Below are 21,926 nucleotides of genomic sequence, written 5' to 3'. Positions count from 1 at the left end.
AGTAGTCATCATCCACCCTTGGCAGTCACCATCCACCGTTAGCAGTCATCATCCACCCTTGGCAGTCACCATCCACCCTTGACAGTCACCATCCACCCTTAGCAGTCAGCATCCACCCTTGGCAGTCACCATCCACCCTTGGCAGTCACCATCCACCCTTGGCAGTCACCATCCACCCTTGACAGTCACCATCCTCCCTTGGCAGCCACCATCCACCCTTGGCAGTCACCATTCACCGTTAGCAGTCATCATTTACCCTTGGCAGTCACCATCCACCGTTACCAGTCCCCATCCACCCTTAAAAGTCACCATCCTCCCTTGGCAGCCACCATCCATCCTTGGCAGTCACCATCCACCGTTAGCAGTCATCATCCACCCTTAGCAGTCACCATCCACCGTTAGCAGTCACCATCTACCCTTGACAGTCACCATCCTCCCTTGGCAGCAACCATCCACCCTTGGCAGTCACCATCCACAGTTATAAGTCATCATCCACACTTAGCAGTCACCATCCTCCGTTGGCAGTCATCATCCACCTTTGGCAGTCACCATCCACCGTTAGCAGTCATCATCCACCCTTGGCAGTCACCATCCACCGTTAACAGTCATCATCCACCCTTGGCAGTCACCATCCACCGTTAGCAGGCACAATCCAGCCTTGGCAGTCACCATCCACCCTTGGCAGCCACCATCCTCCCTTAGCAGCCACCATCCATTCTTGGCAGCCACCATCATCCCTTGACAGACACCATCCACCCTTGGCAGTCACCATCCACCATTAGCAGTCACCATCCACCTTTGGCAGTCACCATCCACCCTTGACAGTCACCATCCACCGTTAGCAGTCACCATCCACCCTTGACAGTCATCATCCACCCTTGGCAGTCACCATCCACCGTTAGTAGTCATCATCCACCCTTGGCAGTCACCATCCACCGTTAGCAGTCATCATCCACCCTTGGCAGTCACCATCCACCCTTGACAGTCACCATCCACCCTTAGCAGTCAGCATCCACCCTTGGCAGTCACCATCCATCCTTGACAGTCACCATCCTCCCTTGGCAGCCACCATCCACCCTTGGCAGTCACCATTCACCGTTAGCAGTCATCATCCACCCTTAGCAGTCACCATCCACCGTTAGCAGTCATCATCCACCCTTGGAAGTCACCATCCACCGTTAACAGTCATCATCCACCCTTGGCAGTCACCATCCACCGTTAGCAGTCATCATCCACCCTTGGCTGTTACCATCCACCATTAGCAGTCATCATCCACCCTTAGCAGTCAACATCCACCGTTAGCAGTCACCATCCACCCTTAGCAGTCACCATCCACCGTTAGCAGTCACCATCCACCCTTAGCAGTCACAATCCACCGTTAGCAGTCACCATCCACCGTTAGCAAGCAGAATCCACCCTTAGCAGTCAACATCCACCGTTAGCAGTCATCATCCACCCTTAGCAGTCACTATCCTCCCTTGGCAGTCATCATCCACCCTTGGCAGTCACCATCCACCGTTAGCAGTCACCATCCACCTTTGACAGTCACCATCTTCCCTTGGCAGTCATCATCCACCATTGACAGTCACCATCCTCCCTTGGCAGTCATCATCCACCCTTGGCAGTCACCATCCACCGTTAGCATTCATCATCTACCCTTGGCAGTCACCATCCACACTTGGCAGTCACCATCCACCCTTGACAGTCACCATCCTCCCTTGGCAGCCACCATCCACCGTTAGCAGTCATCATGCACCGTTAGCAGCCATCATCCACCCTTGGCAGTCACCATCCACCCTTGACAGTCACCATCCACCCTTAGCAGTCAGCATCCACCCTTGGCAGTCACCATCCATCCTTGACAGTCACCATCCTCCCTTGGCAGCCACCATCCACCCTTGGCAGTCACCATTCACCGTTAGCAGTCATCATCCACCCTTGGCAGTCACCATCCACCGTTACCAGTCCCCATCCACCCTTAAAAGTCACCATCCTCCCTTGGCAGCCATCATCCACCCTTGGCAGTCACCATCCACCGTTAGCAGTCATCATCCACCCTTAGCAGTCACCATCCACCGTTAGCAGTCACCATCTACCCTTGGCAGTCACCATCCTCCCTTGGCAGCAACCATCCACCCTTGGCAGTCACCATCCACAGTTAGAAGTCATCATCCACCCTTAGCAGTCACCATCCTCCCTTGGCAGTCATCATCCACCTTTGGCAGTCACCATCCACCGTTAGCAGTCATCATCCACCCTTGGCAGTCACCATCCACCGTTAACAGTCATCATCCACCCTTGGCAGTCACCATCCACCAGTTAGCAGTCATCATCCACCCTTGGCTGTCACCATTCACCATTAGCAGTCATCATCCACCCTTAGCAGTCACCATCCACCGTTAGCAGTCATCATCCACCCTTGGCAGTCACCATCCACCGTTAACAGTCATCATCCACCTTTGGCAGTCACCATCCACCGTTAGCAGTCATCATCCACCCTTGGCTGTCACCATCCACCATTAGCAGTCATCATCCACCCTTAGCAGTCACCATCCACCGTTAGCAGTCACCATCCACCCTTAGCAGTCACCATCCACCGTTAGCAGTCACCATCCACACTTAGCAGTCACAATCCACCGTTAGCAGTCACCATCCACCGTTAGCAGTCACCATCCACCCTTAGCAGTCAACATCCACCATTAGCAGTCATCATCCACCCTTAGCAGTCACTATCCTCCCTTGGCAGTCATCATCCACCCTTGGCAGTCACCATCCACCGTTAGCAGTCACCATCCACCTTTGACAGTCACCATCTTCCCTTGGCAGTCATCATCCACCCTTGACAGTCACCATCCTCCCTTGGCAGTCATCATCCACCCTTGGCAGTCACCATCCACCGTTAGCATTCATCATCTACCCTTGGCAGTCACCATCCACCCTTGGCAGTCACCATCCACCCTTGACAGTCACCATCCTCCCTTGGCAGCCACCATCCACCGTTAGCAGTCATCATCCACCGTTAGCAGCCATCATCCACCCTTGGCAGTCACCATCCTCCCTTGGCAGCCACCATTTACCGTTAGCAGTCATCATCCACCGTTAGCAGCCATCATCCACCCTTGGCAGTCACCATCCACGTTAGCAGTCATCATCCACCCTTGGCAGTCACCATCCACCGTTAGCAGGCACCATCCTCCCTTAGCAGTCATCATCCACCCTTGGCAGTCACCATCCACCGTTAGCAGTCACCATCTACCCTTGACAGTCACCATCCTCCCTTGGCAGTCATCATCCACCGTTAGCAGTCACCATCCACCGTTAGCAGTCACCATCCACCCTTGGCAGTCACCATCCACCGTTAGCAGTCACCATCCACCCTTGACAGTCACCATCCTCCCTTGGCAGTCACCATCCACCGTTAGCAGTCACCATCTACCCTTGACAGTCACCATCCTCCCTTGGCAGCAACCATCCACCCTTGGCAGTCACCATCCACAGTTAGAAGTCATCATCCACCCTTAGCAGTCACCATCCTCCCTTGGCAGTCACTATCCACCCTTGACAGTCACCATCCTCCCTTGGCAGCCACCATCCACCGTTAGCAGTCATCATCCACCGTTAGCAGCCATCATCCACCCTTGGCAGTCACCATCCTCCCTTGTCAGCCACCATCCACCGTTAGCAGTCATCATCCACCGTTAGCAGCCATCATCCACCCTTGGCAGTCACCATCCACGTTAGCAGTCATCATCCAATCTTGGCAGTCACCATCCACCGTTAGCAGTCACCATCCTCCCTTAGCAGTCATCATCCACCCTTGGCAGTCACCATCCACCCTTAGCAGTCACCATCCACCGTTAGCAGTCACCATCCACCCTTAGCAGTCACAATCCACCGTTAGCAGTCACCATCCACCGTTAGCAGTCACCATCCACCCTTAGCAGTCAACATCCACCGTTAGCAGTCATCATCCACCCTTAGCAGTCACTATCCTCCCTTGGCAGTCATCATCCACCCTTGGCAGTCACCATCCACCGTTAGCAGTCACCATCCACCTTTGACAGTCATCTTCTTCCCTTGGCAGTCATCATCCACCCTTGATAGTCACCATCCTCCCTTGGCAGTCATCATCCACCCTTGGCAGTCACCATCCACCGTTAGCATTCATCATCTACCCTTGGCAGTCACCATCCACCCTTGGCAGTCACTATCCACCCTTGACAGTCACCATCCTCCCTTGGCAGCCACCATCCACCGTTAGCAGTCATCATCCACCGTTAGCAGCCATCATCCACCCTTGGCAGTCACCATCCTCCCTTGGCAGCCACCATCCACCGTTAGCAGTCATCATCCACCGTTAGCAGCCATCATCCACCCTTGGCAGTCACCATCCACGTTAGCAGTCATCATCCAATCTTGGCAGTCACCATCCACCGTTAGCAGTCACCATCCTCCCTTAGCAGTCATCATCCACCCTTGGCAGTCACCATCAACCGTTAGCAGGCACCATCCAATCTTGGCAGTCACCATCCACGTTAGCAGTCATCATCCAATCTTGGCAGTCACCATCCACGTTAGCAGTCATCATCCAATCTTGGCAGTCACCATCCACCGTTAGCAGGCACCATCCTCCCTTAGCAGTCATCATCCACCCTTGGCAGTCACCATCAACCGTTAGCAATCATCATCCACCCTTGGCAGTCACCATCCACCGTTAGCAGTCACCATCCACCGTTAGCAGTCACCATCTACCCTTGACAGTCCCCATCCTCCCTTGGCAGTCATCATCCACCGTTAGCAGTCATCATCCACCCTTAGCAGTCACCATCCACCCTTGGCAGTAACCATCCACCGTTAGCAGTCACCATCCACCCTTGACAGTCACCATCCACCGTTAGCAGTCATCATCCACCGTTAGCAGCCATCATCCACCCTTGGCAGTCACCATCCACGTTAGCAGTCATCAACCACCCTTGGCAGTCACCATCCATCTTTGGCAGTCACCATCCACCCTTGGCAGTCACCATCCACCGTTTGCAGGCACCATCCACCCTTGGCAGACACAATTAACCCTTGGCATGCACCATCCACCATTGGCAGACACAATCCACCTTTGGTAGGCACCATCAAATCTTGGCAGGCACCATTAAACCTCACTAGATTAAAAAAGAACACACTTTTATAGAAAGTGAGGTGATAGAGAAGAACATTGTACAAATAACTAATTTTTTTTGTTTATGTTTGTCTTTTTGGTTTGTTTTGTAGCTGATGACGGCCTGGTGGCCCACACGTCCTTTATTTTTTACTTGGCCTGGCAGGGTTACCTATATGTATGTTTGTTGTTGCAATATTACATAAACAAATGTTGTACATGGAAAAATCACGTGACTAAATCTAACCAACGACACTATAACTAACCATTTTGCAGGATGTCACGTTTCTCACACAAAAGCCAACATGGCTGCCCAAATACCAGTTCGGACGTCTGTTAGTGTCAACTTGACCCGAAAGAATAATAGGATCCACGTCCTCTACTAACGCATCGGAGCAGGTCGTTGAATACTGCCTCCACCGGTAGGTCCGAAGGTATGTGGCCAATCCAATCTTAGCCTGAGAATAATGTGCTGTGAGTAGAAAGATCTTTTAAACAAGGTTCTGTGAGTTAGAAGAATAATCTTTTAAACAAGGTTCTGTGAGTTAGAAGAATAATCTTTTAAATAATGTTCTGTGAGTTAGAAGAATTATCTTTTCTGGAATGTGTTCGACTGCTTTTATTCAAAACTTATCTAGACTAGACAACTTTATTAGTTTTGTTGAATATCGTTTATATTCCAATGGCGCCTTTATATCACAGTATTCTCTATCTATGTTATATTAATTAAACTATTGTGTTGCATCACTGTGACAATTCAAAAGCTTGCTGTCAGAGTCACTCAAATTTATCACAGCATTAATTATTATTTATTATTATTTGCTTATTTTATTTTAATTATTTCCCCTTTCTATCCCCAATTTCTTCGCCCGCCCCACCTTTTCTTCTCCAGGCTAGACTTAGTCGACCACCTTGGGACAACTAGACCAAGGCTTTCACTTATCTCCCTTGATCGGGGAAAGATAAACACACAGTCTCTTTGGTCTTACCGGCCAGTTGACTCCATCTTGGGTGGAATGCAAGCCAATCTTTCTCCCCCCCCCTCCCACGTCTCTCTTTGATCAAAGAGATAACTCGGGTCAACACGCCTCTCGACACTCAAAGGTGCGACTCCCATCTCGAGTCAAATTCACCCACGTGAGAGATAATCTTAAGCCTAGGACATTTCCTGTTTCCACCCGTCTCTCCCAGGCCTTTAAAAGGTAAACTAATTCAAACCATCCTAGCTGAGCAATTGAGTCTGGACTACTTCATTTATTCTTACTCTTAGAGGAATACCTGGTGCCTCCCTCAGGTGTCTGCCTATTTATTTGTCATTGTCTGCCTAGTCAACTGCCTACTTGCTATTGAGAATCATCTACTGCCTACGTGGATCTACTCAACTCTTTTACTTGGTGCTATCGGCTCTACTTGCCTGCCTATTGGACAGTCCACTTGTCAACTTATTAGGTACGACGACCCAGAGTCTGTGCGAGACGTCATAGCTACGCCAAACCCTCCGCAACTCACTGGACTTATCCTGTTAACTACGCTGCCCACGGCAGATCAGCTCTGCCCGCAGTACACTTTTGCCCATGGTAGCCGGCCACCCGCCCTACTGTGCCCACTACAGATATCAGAACTTTGGGTTGAGACTCCACAAGAACTGTATCACCGGCGTCCCTCTACCCGCTAGAGCGCCACCTCCAGCTGCAGAACCTCAAGCCAGGACACAGCCAGCTGCAACCCAAGCAGGACAAACAGCTAAGTTCAGAAGACAAAGTGACATACTCTCTTATTAAGTGCAAGAGTGATGATTAAATATAGTATTGATTAGAGATAGAAGCAAACCCTCCCCCTTTTCATTCTTCTATGTAAATATTTATGTAAATAAATATTCTTCAATTTTTAACTTTGTATCTCTCTTTCATTGCTTGTTTCGTTGCGTGCCTGCTCCCGATTTATATGCTGACGGGTTGGTGTGTGATAATTTCAAAAATAATCATCCCCTAGACATTAAACATGCCAAACACACGTCACTTTTGCTAACCTGTCACAATCACATTACATTTAATACTTACTGTTCTTTTTAATATGTATGTTGTATAGAACACGTAAAACACATGGACATTTACTAAAAACGTTTTACAAAAAGTAAAGTTTCCTTTTTCGAGACCATGCGGTCTATAGGGCAAATTTCTGTAGCCCACTGTTAACGAGGGTGTCATGTGACCAGCACAACGTAAAGACGATTCGACTTAGAGACGCCCCAAAGATGGAGAGATAAAAATCCCAGTCATCACTAGGATTCGAAACCAGGACCCTCCGGGTCGGAAGTTAAGAGCTTTACCATTCAGGCAATGCTAGAACTGAGCATTTACTAAACATGTACAATACACGGAGAGGTCACTCCATAGACATTTACTAGACATGTACTAGACATCAGTTTATCTCCGTCATTCTTTGAGAAAGTATATTTTCGAAACTATTTGAATACAAAAATTCAGCTTTTTTTCCGCCCTTGTCACATCTCCTATTATTCTCACGAGCCTTCATTTGTTCCTTTATTATTCTAAGCGTAAGAGAACAAAACATTGTTGTCTAGCCAGAAAAGTAACAGCGCAGTATTATTCTTCATGGCTACAAAGACCCAGCTGTAACCTACATATTTTGCCGCACAGTACGCTGATAGAGTCGTAATCAATGTATAAAATTGACATGGAAGTATTATTTTACTTGCTACTTTGTCAGTATTATATTGTGATGTTATGTTAATAAATATGTTTTAACTACATTTAATCATAACTAAATTGCAGTCATGGCTTCAGAATGGAAACAATTATACTATTGTTATGTCTATGCTGCTATCGTGAATTTATCAATTGACCATTGCTTACTGTATACCATAAAGATGAGGTCAAAACTTACTGGTTAAGCACAGTAGTAAATACTCCAACATAATAAATGCACACACCATCTTTTACAGTGAATGAACACGTGCATCTTAGCAAGCATGCCTATAAGGGAGATAATGCATTTATTTTTAATACGCCCATATTAAAGTTAAAGAAGTACTGATAGAAACATAATGACCAAATACATAGTCTGGGTGTTTAAACCCATGTAGTTATTCGCCTGTCACATATTATACTTGCAACGAATGGGATACTGTTCAAATGGAGAAGTTGACATGCTCAAAGCCAGACAAAAAAAATACATAGATCTAAGTAGATTAAGACCAGGCTAGAGACGGACCTCATGAAAAAGTTAACTTTTTCTACCACGAGTAACATGGTGGCTCTTGCAGGGCATGAGAAATCATGTATAAACAACTAGGTATGTATTTTTTTCCAACTGTGGGGTCGTTTCATGAAAGGGGCTTAAACTGTTTTCGCGAGAACTACCAAAGAAAAGATTTACTAGTAATGCATTTTAAAGAGACTATTTCAATGTTCTACGAATGTCTCTCACTTTTGAGATTTGACCAGTCCCACCTTTAATTGGCTTTAGTAGGAACAGCACAGACTAGGAAGTACACAATCCCACAATCCTCGGTTAGTTGCTAAGTTTTTTAGAGTAAACATTATGCCTTAGTTTCTCGAATCTCTTCATAGAAGCAGCGTCGTGCCCCACCTCCCCTTTTTGAAAGGTAAACAGGAGCACTTTAAATAAACATGGGCGATAAGTTGTTATGCGCGTCGTCACCAAAGTTATAAGTGCAGCGGTATCGCTAGATCTTCGTTTGACTATATGTTTACAAGGAGTTTGAGTCAGGTCCAAATCAGTGTTTGAGTCATGCCTTGGTTAGTATTTGAGCTAGGTCAAAGTTAGTGTTTGAGTCAGGTGTTGGTCATTGTATGAGCCAAGTTGATGATATTGTTAGCTAGCCTGAAGCTACGATCTGGTCACATTGGTAGATATCCTTTAATGTGTGTGAGGAGCGTTATTTCTTTACAAAGCTTATATTAACTCACTCTCTGTTTGATAAAAATGTTAAACGCGTTATTTCTCCCAAACCCATTCTCTGATTAAGTTGAACATTTACACAATTATTTGTTATACCTAACAAATCATGACTCAATAATAAACATTAACCAATTTCTGAATTGATTACTGGTAATTAATTATTTTTTTTTATACTAACAAGGGAAATTCGTCATTTAGTATTTAAAGATTTGACTAAATATGTGGGATTTCAACTTGATCCGACAATGGCTGTGGAATAAATAATGAGTTCACAATTTGGACCAGACAGACAGACAGACAGACAGAGTGAATTTATATAAGGTTTGTAAAAAAGAGTCGTTATATTCAAAACACATTTCCCATAAGAATCGATGAAGTTGTCTTGTCTTGGCCTGACTCTGTGATCTAGATGATAGATCTAGTCTAGAGTAGTAGAGTTCTACTCTAAACTCTCAGTTACTCTATAATATAATAATTATAATAACATAAGTCTAATCTAGACTAAGATTTGAACATCTCTAGATCTGGTTTAGATCTAGTTCATTGTCACTATCTCTTACCCTATCATATTTTTAGTTTACTATATTCACGTATGTTACTGAACAAACTGGCCACCATGAGGTCTTGGCGAAAGTCTAGTCCATGTGTTTGATGATATCCTTAACATTTCTAAATCAAGATGTTTATAGGCCAGGTGAATGTCTGGAGAAACTCTAGACGTGGAAACAAAAAACAAGCATGTCAAGTTCAACACTCGCACACACATATTGTATTTTCCTCACAGTATTTTGATGGTGCGCAAGTCACAAAGATGTACGGTGTATACATATAGTCTATGGGTTAAATGGAATTAACTACATGGTTACGTATCAAGTAGGAAGTTTTCTAGTCCCACTCTTGAGCTGAGTTGTGTTGACTGAGCGCTTAAAGACCTAAGGGATTAATTAGTAGGATCCGTTCAAGTTTGTCGAGTTTCATACATAGAGGTTCGGTACATATCTAAATGAAACATAGAGGTTACGGTACATATCTAAATGAAACATTGAGGTTACGGTACATATCTAAATGAAACATAGAGGTTACGGTACATATCTAAATGAAACATAGAGGTTACGGTACATATCTAAATGAAACATAGAGGTTACGGTACATATCTAAATGAAACATAGAGGTTACGGTACATATCTAAATACCAGGCAGCTTGTGGTCTATCCGGTGTACAGAATACGGAAGTATAATGATGGAGTTGACAGCAAGGAATCTTTCAATATGGCATCCTAGACATTGTTTCTTTTATTTATTACAAAAATCTTTCCCGACCCTTCTCTTTTTATTTTGTTTTTTTGTAGGTTTAATTTAATTGACATCTCATTTTTTTCATTTCAATTGATCTTCTGTTTCTCTCTTAATCTATTGTTTAAAGATGTAGGTGGACATTTGAAAAACTCACTTTTAGTGTAACAATCTCTTTAAAAGATGTAGCGTATGTGTAGCATATCAACTGTGTGTAACATGTCGAGTCTGTGTATATATATATATATACGAGCCGATACTCGTGCACGAAATGGTTGGTATGAGTTTATTTGGCGCGGATCACTTTTTTGTAACCAGTCAAGAAAACGGCCCACATTACAACGCTTTCGACTGACAACACATTTTTTCCAGGTGCTTTGTTTTGTCTCATCTTTAAATTGAACGTCCCGCAACCTTTAAATATAGAGTATGTACAAAAACTTCTGCCCATCAGTTGTATCTCTCTTTTCTACCCATCTTACAGCACCCACCCACATCTTTAAATAATAAGAAACGTTAGGCTTATGTATCTTCTAATGGAAACGTATATTATTACTTAGCGAACAGACAGCATTACGATGACATCGCGCTAAGGGTCGCGTTGTGATCGTCGTTTCCTGGTAGCTCGAAAAATCTACCCTCATGACTTTGCACCCTGAATAGCAAACATGAGGTAGCGTTTCTCATTCAATTGAGCAATCTTTAAAAGATCTCTTGAGAGTACCTTGTTCTCTCTTGTGTTGGCCATCTAAACATCATCAACAGTTTTCAATTGAAAATCCTATCTGCTTTGTAACTTCAATGTATATATCACATAAATCGTTTGGATACATATCAAGGGGAGACTATAAGCTCGAAACCAGGCTCGAGCTTAGTTGTTGTTCGTTGAGCGCCTAAAGGTAGCACGGAGACATTTACCTAGATCAGGGCTGGCGAACCTATGGCACGCGTGCCCAAGGTGGCACGCGAAACGATTTTGTGTGGCACGCGACGACGATGATATTAAGAAATGTGTTTTTTAGAAAAAACACGGATATCTCAAATTACCATAATTAATAACGTTCAATTATTTCCGAGAACTGTACATAATATGGAAGAAGCGCTAGTGGATCATATCCCATATAATTATTTTCATATGACTGTGTTTCATTTGGGGAGCGTAGGGCATAATAATTTTTTTTCAAGACAAATCTCGTATTTGAACGAGATCTCCTTAGCTTCCGCCATTTTGTTGATATTGAAAACGTGTCGGTCTTACATCGATTGCTAGCGTTACCATCAATAAATTTTTATCAGAATAATTACCATAACATGTCATTCTCAAAAATAAAAAAAAGAAAACTTAATGAAGAAGAAGGAAGTGGCAGACCTTTTCAAGACTGGTGGACTGAAAGATATGGAATGATTCACAGAGAAAACAAGGCCTTATGTGCCATGTGTTTTGAAAGTGTTGTTTGTCGGACATCATCAGTAAAACGTCATTATGAGTCCAATCACAGCTGGCTTGTAGACAAAAGCGAGGATGAGCAAAAAGAACATGTATCGCGTGAGTTAAAAAAAGCGATTTCACAATCCAGTTCTTTTGTAAACTTTGTTAAAAGTTCTTCTAACTTAGTGGCTGCAAGTTTTGAAGTTTCAAAAATTATAGCTAAGCATGGAAAACCTTTAAGTGACGGTGATTATATCAAGGAAGCAATGTTAGAATATGCGTCTTGTTTGTTTGAAGACTTTCAAAACAAGGATAAAGTCATTCAGAGAATAAAGGATTTGCCAATAAGCCGAAACACGGTTAAAGCGAGAGTTATGAAATTGCACGTTAATATTCAAGACCAAGTAAAGAAAGATATTAATGCATGTCCAGCCTATTCTATTTGCCTTGATGAAAGTACTGATGTGACATCGTCCGCTAGACTGGCCATCATTGCCAAATATAGCAAAGGAAATGAAATACACGAAGAACTAATAAAATTAGCAACTTTACCAACGACAACAACAGGTGCAGATATATGTCAAACTGTTGTGACTGAACTCAGAAATGCAGGTGTAGATATCAAAAAAATAGTTTCTATTACAACTGATGGTGCTCCAAGTATGACTGGAAAAGATACAGGTTTCGTTACTTTGTTTACAGGACATGTTGGACACCCACTAATAACTTTTCACTGCATTGTGCACCAACAAGCCCTATGTTCAAAAAACGGCTTAAAGGAACTTGAAGACATTATGAAATGTGTAACAAAAACCGTAAACTTCATTACTGCCCGTGCTTTGAATAAGAGAAAATTTGAACAGCTGCTAAATGAAGTTCAGTCCAGTTACTCTGGCTTATTAATGTACAACAACGTACGTTGGCTAAGCCGAGGTCACGTTCTGGAACGGTTTGTGGAATGCCTTGATGAAATTCTTATCTTCTTATCTTATATAATACAGACGTTACTTCAAAAAAGAAGATGATTACGTCCTACGCGTCATGCATTTAGTCATGCATATTAACCAATGACTTAAATTCTGCCAAGTCACTGGTTTTCCTGGCTAGCTCAGGCAACCCATTCCATGCTCTAATAGCACTAGGGAAGAAGGAGTATTTGTACAAATTTGTCCTAGCATATGGGATGAGGAATGTGCCTTTATCTTTGTGTCTTTCAGAGTATTTTATTAAATTTTGTTTTTGTATTTGAAGATTATGGTTCAGTGTTTTATGTATTATTGCTACTTTACTTTTGAGTCTTCTGTCCTGAAGGCTTTCTAAATTTAGTGATTTTACTAAAGGTGTTACTCTAGTCAAATGTGAATATTCGTTTGTTATGAATCGCACTGCTCTATTTTGTGTCTGTTCTAGTTTCTTAATGTTTTCTTGAGTTGAGGGGTCCCAAACAGAGGATGCATATTCTATTATTGGCCTAACCAAGGTTAAATAACATTTTAGTTTTATGTTCTTATTTGATTTATAGAAATTTCTTTTAATAAATCCTAATGCTCTGTTTGATTTTTTTGTAGTTTCATCAATATGTGGATTCCATGACAGTTTTTCATTTATTATAACACCTAGGTATTTTGCGTTTTTAGTCTGTGTTACTGGTTTGCCATGAATAAGATAAGTGGAATTAATTTGTTTTAGTTTTTTTGTTACTCTTAACAACTGACATTTTTCTGGGTGGAAAGACATGCTCCAATTTGATTCCCATTTCTGTAATTCATCTAATTCTCTTTGTAAAATATCTGTGTCTTGTGTTGTTTTTATTGTTCTATATATTATGCAATCATCTGCAAATAATCTGACTTTTGTTCCTGAAGTAATGCAATTTGGTAAATCATTTATGTAAATTAAAAATAGTAGTGGACCCAAGACTGTTCCTTGAGGTACACCTGAGTTTACTGTTATCGGTGTTGATTTAGAGCCATTTATTATTACAGTTTGTTCTCTCCCTATCAGAAAGTCTTTAATCCACTGATGCAGTGGACCATTAATGCCGAAATATTTTAATTTTTTAAGCAAACTATGGTGGTGAACTTTGTCAAAAGCCTTAGAAAAATCTAGTAAGATAGCATCTATTTGTTCACTATTATCTAAACCTTTTGAAAAATCATCAATTAGTCCTATTAGTTGTGTTTCACATGATCTATATTTCCTAAAGCCATGTTGGTATGGTGTGAGGACATTATGTTTGTCTAAGTGGTTTATGATGTTGCTACATATTATGTGTTCTAGGATTTTACATGTGATGCTGGTAAGTGATACTGGTCTGTAGTTTCCTGGGTCAGATTTTTCTCCTTTTTTAAATAGGGGGGTGACATTAGCTTCTTTCCAGTCCTTTGGTACTCTGCCCTGGTTAAGTGAAGCCTGAAAGAGTATTTTGAACACTGGGGCTAGCTCATTACTTAGTTCTTTGAGTAATCTAGCTGGAATACCATCAGGTCCAGAAGCTTTATTTGGTTTGGTGTTGGCTAATAGTTTTTGAATTCCATTTTCTTGTACTACTATATCTTCTATGTTGTCTACTTGGTTCAAATTCAGTAATATGTCTTTGTCTCCTGGGGCTGAGAATGCTGATGCAAAGTATTTGTTTAGAATGTTTGCTTTAGTTTCATTATCATTATGTATTATGTTATGTTCATCTTTTAATGGCGCTACGCCTGTTGTTTCCATTTTTTTAGATTTAATGTATGACCATAGGTTTTTGTTGTTGTCTTTAGATATTACATTGTTTATGTATTCACTCTGCAGCTGTCTGCTTACTTTTTGGGTTAAGTGTTTAATTTTTATATACTTTTTGTAAACTCTTTCTGCATTAGTTTCTTTAAATTTTCTATATAGGTTTTCCTTCTGTTTACAAAGCTTTTTTAGTCTATTATTAAACCAGCATTTATTTATTTTGTTTGATGTGTATTTAGTTGGTATTTGATTTTCTATAATGCTTTTAAGATGGTTTTTAATGAAATTCCAGAGGTCATCGACTGGTTGGTTAATGTCTTTTTCTAATAAGAATGTTTGTTGAAAGTTTAATGCAGCTTGGTGTAGTTGTGTTAGGTTACATTTATTCCAGAGTAAGATTTTTCTTTTGGGTTTTGTATTGGCTACTGCTTTTATCTGACTGTGTATTTTTATGATCTCATGGTCTGATAGACCAGGGATAATATCATAATCAACTGGACCCGCGAAATCCGTTTTGCATTGGGCTCCACAATGGTTCAGTCAGGCCCCGCTATTTAGTAACGGTTGAATACAGAGTAGATTACCTCTTCCCTTTTTAATGACTTCTTTGTCACAATGGTTAAGTCAGGCCCTGCTATTTAGTGACGGGTGAATACTACTTGTTATCCCCCCCCCCCTTTTTTTTTTCACCTCTAAAATTACGTAGGGTAACTCTAGTTCGTCCGACTTGCAGAAATAAAAGAGTGATCTTTCCAATCTTTCCATTACTTGGTGTCCAAACTCTTGAGCCATGAAGAGAATTATATGTATTGATAGATGCATAAAAAATGTTCACTCAGGGCTCAATGGGACTAATTCAGTTTATACCACCACATCTATCAAGTACGTTTTCTTTCCCTTATTCAAGATACCAAACAAAATAAGTACTAACCAATAGTTAATTAACTAATTGGTTATGTTTTTTACATTGTTTTATTTTATTATTTTTTTTTTATTCTTGTGTTGTCAGGTAACTTTTGACCTAACAGACAGACAGAGTGAATACATATAATCTTTGTAAAACAACAAGACTGTTTGGTCAATATAGTTATTTTCTCCAAATTCTGCTGCTAAAGATTATGTAACCAAATGCGGGCCGCTCTTAGAGTTGAGAAATCTGTTGTATCAAATGTGTCAATATGACCCGCAAGTTATGATTAGATTGTGTTGTCACACAAACATTGAGTGGGGAAAATGTAAACTAAACTGATTAAAATATGACTTCAATATTGGCTCAAAAACGTATTAATTGATGTTTAAATGAATGATTTTAGAATTTGTGAAACTAGAAAAATAAGATTAGAAATTTCATTTAGGGTTACATATAAGGTAACATTGAGAGACTGAAATCTAATCAATCAAAGCAATGACTGGTATTGTCAGTTCTAATACTATTAAAGAGTCCTCTGTATTGCAGTACGTATTTCGCAATGCACAGTTAGCTCTAGAAGTGAATGTTGTAACAAATATTCTTGACATATTTTTAGTGGTTTCTTTGTAAAAAACTTCCCCAAAAAGCGAGTCTATGTGTCACTGTCATTCATATTTTTTTTTAATTCATTATAGACAAAAACAGAAAGAAAGTTGACTAAGAATGTAGTATCAAATCTTTGTATCAAAAAGAAAACTAATATATAAATACATAATAGTATTTCTGTTTTAATTGATCTTTATATAAATTAATGGCACATATTTAAGTGTATTCTATGGATGTATTATCTTGTAGAACCTTTTATTTTTTAATTTTTGTTAGGTTTGTGTAATTCAAACAAATTGTTTAATCAATAGCACTGACATTGGTAGGCCTCGCTTGAAAGCGGACAATCTGAATGTGTCAAGACACAACGGCCGCCACTATGGTTGAGTTCTTTACACCTGTCATCACAAGACAACCATAGAACACCTGTCAGTCCGCTGCTCCACCTGATAAAGGAATTACATCTTTACTTAACGTTTAAGTGTGATAATATACACCTGTTGAACATAACTATAAATAAAGTTAACAATATCCATAAAGCGTTTCGCAGGAACAACATATTAAAAGCAAACTAGCTAGATAAAAAACAACGCAGGAACAACATATTAAAAACAAACTAGCTAGATAAAAAACAACGCAGGAACAACATATTAAAAACAAACTAGCTAGATAAAAAACAACGCAGCAACAACATATTAAAAACAAACTAGCTAGATAAAAAACAACGCAGGAACAACATATTAAAAACAAACTAGCTAGATAAAAAACAACGCAGGAACAACATATTAAAAACAAACTAGCTAGATAAAAAACAACGCAGGAACAACATATTAAAAACAAACTAGCTAGATAAAAAACAACGCAGGAACAACATATTAAAAACAAACTAGCTAGATAAAAAACAACGCAGGAACAACATATTAAAAACAAACTAGCTAGATAAAAAACAACGCAGGAACAACATATTAAAAACAAACTAGCTAGATTAAAAAAAAACGTATATAAAAAAATTAAACTTATATAAAGGAACCGCCCAATTAATACGATATTTCTTATTACTACGAGATGTATCTCCCCTTTTCTGTATTAAACTAAATTAACTTATTAATTGTTTTTTTTCTCTTGATTCTTGTATTGGTATCGACAATGAATATTTGTGCAAAGTTTCAACCTGATCCGTCAATGGGAAAAGGTAGAAATAACGTGTACAAGATTTGCATCACACATAAAAACGTGTAAAAGAATCCACCATAGACATATATATATATAGACTGGACGATAAAGAACAAATTATTATCGGAAATATTTGGGAAAAGATAAGTTTGTAGATCCACATCACAAACCTATATATATTTGCCTATGTCTATGATTATGAAACAAATACAAAATATTGGGAATATGGCAGTTTTGTACTTTTCAAAACTAAAGATCAAAGGTATATATTGGCTGAAATGTTAGTCCTAGAATTTATAGCTCAATCGCCGCCATTTTTTTTCACATAGATATAGTACATAAAACATATTTGACTTCCCCCAAATAAAAATAACTTCCTACTTCCAGTCTATATTTATTTATGTCTATGGAATCCACCCAAACAGACAGACAGATTGAGTAAGTTAATTATAGCTTTGTAAAAAAAATAATGCAAGTAATCCATTCTAGAATATTTAAAAAATAATGTTCGGATTCTGAAACAAAATTCTCAACTTTATTTATAATTTCAGATCTAAAAAACAACAAAATTGTAGGTATACTTTTAAAATGACTAAGCTAATGCTTTAAATCTACACATAATTTTAGAAATGTGATAATTTTTTATACTTATCTATTAAAGGCAGAAACATTAAAAATAAAAACAACTAATTTTTACTCTGAGCATCTGCTCCAAGTCTCGTAACAGTCACCAAATCCCGCCTCGACATCAGACATGATGAGGCCGACAACAAGCAGGGCAGAACATAGCTTTAAAGCAGCAGCCATGACTATAAGGCGGTGCAGACGACACGAGAGAACGTTTTGGCGCTCTCTGCTTACGTTTACAGTTCGAAACTTGCTTTCATTTATATGTCTAATTGGATGACTAATTGTTTATGTTGACTGATAGCACTCAAGGACTTAGTTAACCTATTGTGGGAGAAAGATAAGGACACCAGTAGGGCAGGAGCGGACCTACTGTGGTTGGGGTCATTTTTTTTTTAAAGCCTAACCCTTTTCCAGAAAATACTAACCCTAAATCTCTCTCTCTCTCTCTCTCTCTCTCTCTCTCTCTCTCTGTGTATGTATGTATATATATATATAGATTATATAGTGCTACGTACCGTCACAATAAAGCCCTGTATATATATATTTAAAAGTTGTCAATAATATTGAAGACATTGGTGTGGATAAACACTCCATGTTCGAGGTATATTGAAGACATTGGTGTGGATAAATACTCCATGTTTGAGGTATGTTGAAGACATTGGTGCGGATAAATACTCCATGTTCGAGGTATATTGAAGACACTGGTGTGGATAAACACTCCATGTTTGAGGTATATTGAAGACATTGGTGCGGATAAACACTCCATGTTCGAGGTATATTGAAGACACTGGTGTAGATAAACACTCCATGTTCGAGGTATATTGAAGACACTGGTGTAGATAAACACTCCATGTTCGAGGTATCTATAAAATTTTAATTTTTACGTTTTCAAAGTCATTTCTCAAACTACTTACTCATTATAAATATTTTGTTGTTAATTTCTATTCGACTTGCCGCTGAGCCTCTACCATGCTTGTCTAACTTTGATTGCACTCACAGTTTAGGACTTGATTCTAAGTTCAACTTTCTCTATTGAATTGCAGAAGCGCCCATCGTAATATACTGTGAGCAAAAAAAAAATAAAAATAAAAATAAAACGAATATGCACATTTTGAACCAAGTCAAAGAAACTTGCAGCTTATCGACCACGTGATTTTAAAGTTGTGATTTGCACAGTTAACATACTACAAAAGTCTGCTTTTATTAAAAAGTAATGCCCAAATTTCAAAGGTCATTGTTTGCTTGTGATGAAGGCGACGTCATAGCTAAATGTTTGCACCTTATTTTAAAATTGTTTTTATTTGCTAGGTGTGTCTGTTTAAATAGTCTGCACAACTCGTTGCTGGGTGTGTCTGTTTAAATAGTCTGCACAACTCGTTGCTAGGTGTGTCTGTTTAAATAGTCTGCACAACTCGTTGCTAGGTGTGTCTGTTTAAATAGTCTGCACAACTCGTTGCTAGGTGTGTCTGTTTAAATAGTCTGCACAACTCGTTGCTAGGTGTGTCTGTTTAAATAGTCTGCACAACTCGTTGCTAGGTGTGTCTGTTTAAATAGTCTGCACAACTCTTGGCCTTTCCGATACGATATCGTTAAAAGGAGTCTTTGTTTGCCATGTGGGCAAATATTAGTCTAATCTTTTTGTTTGGTCAACAATTTATTGAATAATTGAGTTACATCTTTTTTTTTATTCCTTTCTTAGCAATGAATACAGCGACTTACAGATTTATTGCGTCGTTTTATGTAAAAGAAGTAGTTTGAACTTTTTTTTTATGGTTGATGAAGTTCTTGAAACACTAGATGTAGATCATTTTTGGAGTTCAAATATCTCACAATTAAGACATTTTTAAAAATAATGTATATGACTTATAAGATAATAGTATATATCTTATAATAACGATCAAATAATACGCTATTGCAACCAACTTGTCACATTAGTTTGTTATTTCACCCAAATGTTATATTTATGACTAAAATATATAACACCATGAACGCTATGTAAAATAAAAAAATTGATCCATTTCAATTCTTACTGTAAACGGTACTTGTGGGCCCCCTGTGCGTTATGGTAGCTACGCCACTGTCTAGGATGTCATTAGTTTAACTCTTTGTTTATGTCTAGGTTTAAGTCCCAGATCATAAAAAAAAACGACTTGACCTTTGACGTTAGATTTATTTTGTTTCGTTTGTTTCGTATTGTAGTTTCAAAAAATCACAAAGATTAAGTGTCATAAAAATACAAAACAATTTTTAGTTCATAAAAATAAATGTTAAAGTTGTCAACAAGAAGTTCTACTCACAAGGTCAGCTATAGCCACATTAAAAGCGCTTGCTAAATATCTATCACTTCATTGTTCTTCAACACAACGTTTTTTAAAACAACACATGCATATTTTTTATCTATCCTACATATATATATGTGTGTGTGTGTTCCTCCATCGTGGTACGTTGATGACCACTTTGGGCATCCAGAGGGCTGAGGGCTTTGCACTGGGGTTTTCTGTCTCCTCAGGTGGCTGGTGAGACCTATGTGAGCCCCGAATTTTCGACTGCTCAATGGGCATGTTATTCCATCTGCAGCTAGTGTCATTGGCCATGCTTGTCTTCTCTGGCGTTTTTCTTCTGCCAGCGCTGTTCTCTTGTTCTCTGCAATCTGTGCGCCAGTTTTCACAACGCGACCTCATGATGCTCTGTCATGTGCTTCCGACTCCCAGGTGGCAGAGTCAATGCTAAAAACTTTCAGAGAAGTTTTGAGGATGTCAATAAAGCGTTGTTGTTTTTTTGTCCACCTGGTGGGCGCTTCCCTTCCCTTATTTGGCCATAAAGCAGTCAGGCCACATTCAGAATGAAAGAGTCCTGCATCCATAGACGACTGGCTTTATGATCAAATAAGGGGAGAGAAGCGCCCATGATCAAATAAGGGTAGAGAAGCGCCCATGTTCAAATAAGGGGAGAGAAGCGCCCATGTTCAAATACTATAGAATAATTTTTTTTATGAATTTTAATATCTATCTATCTATCTATCTATCTATCTATCTATCTATCTATCTATCTATCTATCTATCTATCTATCTATCTATCTGTCTATCTATCTATCTATCTATCTGTCTATCTGTCAATCTATCTATCTGTCTATCTATCTATCTATCTATCTATCTATCTATCTATCTATCTATCTATCTATCTGTCTATCTATCTATCTATCTATCTATCTATCTGTCTATCTATCTATCTATCTATCTATCTATCTATCTATCTATCTATCTATCTATCTATCTATCTATCTGTCTATCTGTCTATCTATCTATCTATCTATCTATCTATCTATCTATCTATCTATCTATATATCTATCTATCTGTCTATCTGTCTATCTCTATCTATCTATCTATCTATCTATCTATCTATCTATCTATCTATCTATCTATCTATCTATCTATCTATCTGTCTATCTGTCTATCTATTTATGTATCTATCTATCTATCTATCTATCTATCTATCTATCTATCTATCTATCTATCTATCTATCTATCTGTCTATCTATCTATCTATCTATCTATCTATCTATCTATCTATCTATCTCTATCTATCTATCTATCTATCTATCTATCTATCTATCTATCTATCTGTCTATCTATCTATCTATCTATCTATCTATCTATCTATCTATATGTCTATCTGTCTATCTGTCTATCTATCTATCTATCTATCTATCTATCTATCTATCTATCTGTCTATCTATCTATCTATCTATCTATCTATCTATCTATCTATCTATCTATCTATCTATCTGTCTATCTATCTATCTATCTATCTATCTATCTATCTATCTATCTATCTATCTATCTATCCATCTCTATCTATCTATCTATCTATCTATCTATCTATCTATCTATCTATCTATCTATCTATCTATCTATATCTATCTAAGTTGGGAGGGGGGGGGAATAGATACTCGACAATATGGGCTGGTCAAATCGCTACTTAAGGAATTTATGTGGGAGATTGTACTTGTGGTCCTTTTTTATCATTATCTATTATTATTTAAAGTACGGTAGAAAAGAAAAAA

General features: G+C 39.5%; 1 protein-coding gene across 7 annotated transcripts in view; it reads right to left on the bottom strand.

Annotated features, from left to right (window-relative positions):
• Window positions 1–9,842, bottom strand: part of LOC129922170 (uncharacterized) — a 33,214-nt gene extending 23,372 nt beyond the window's left edge. For 4 of the 7 annotated variants that reach the window (XM_056007074.1, XM_056007077.1, XM_056007076.1 and 1 more), the window contains exons 1-3: window positions 9,658–9,841; window positions 8,060–8,148; window positions 5,419–5,624 (exon numbers count right to left, since the gene is read on the bottom strand). In XM_056007074.1, coding sequence (XP_055863049.1) covers window positions 5,419–5,624; window positions 8,060–8,108 — 255 coding nt within the window. In that variant the 5' untranslated portion in view covers window positions 8,109–8,148; window positions 9,658–9,841. Of the gene's footprint in view, window positions 1–5,418; window positions 5,625–8,059; window positions 8,149–9,657 lie in introns of all 7 variants that reach the window. The other 3 variants (XR_008774148.1, XR_008774149.1, XR_008774150.1) reach the window with 1 other exon arrangement.
• Window positions 9,843–21,926: the final 12,084 nt, after the last annotated feature.

This window comes from Biomphalaria glabrata, chromosome 12 (genome assembly GCF_947242115.1).
Source record: "Biomphalaria glabrata chromosome 12, xgBioGlab47.1, whole genome shotgun sequence".
Taxonomy (NCBI): Eukaryota; Metazoa; Mollusca; class Gastropoda; family Planorbidae; genus Biomphalaria; species Biomphalaria glabrata.
This window is presented reverse-complemented; position numbering and strand designations above follow the sequence as displayed.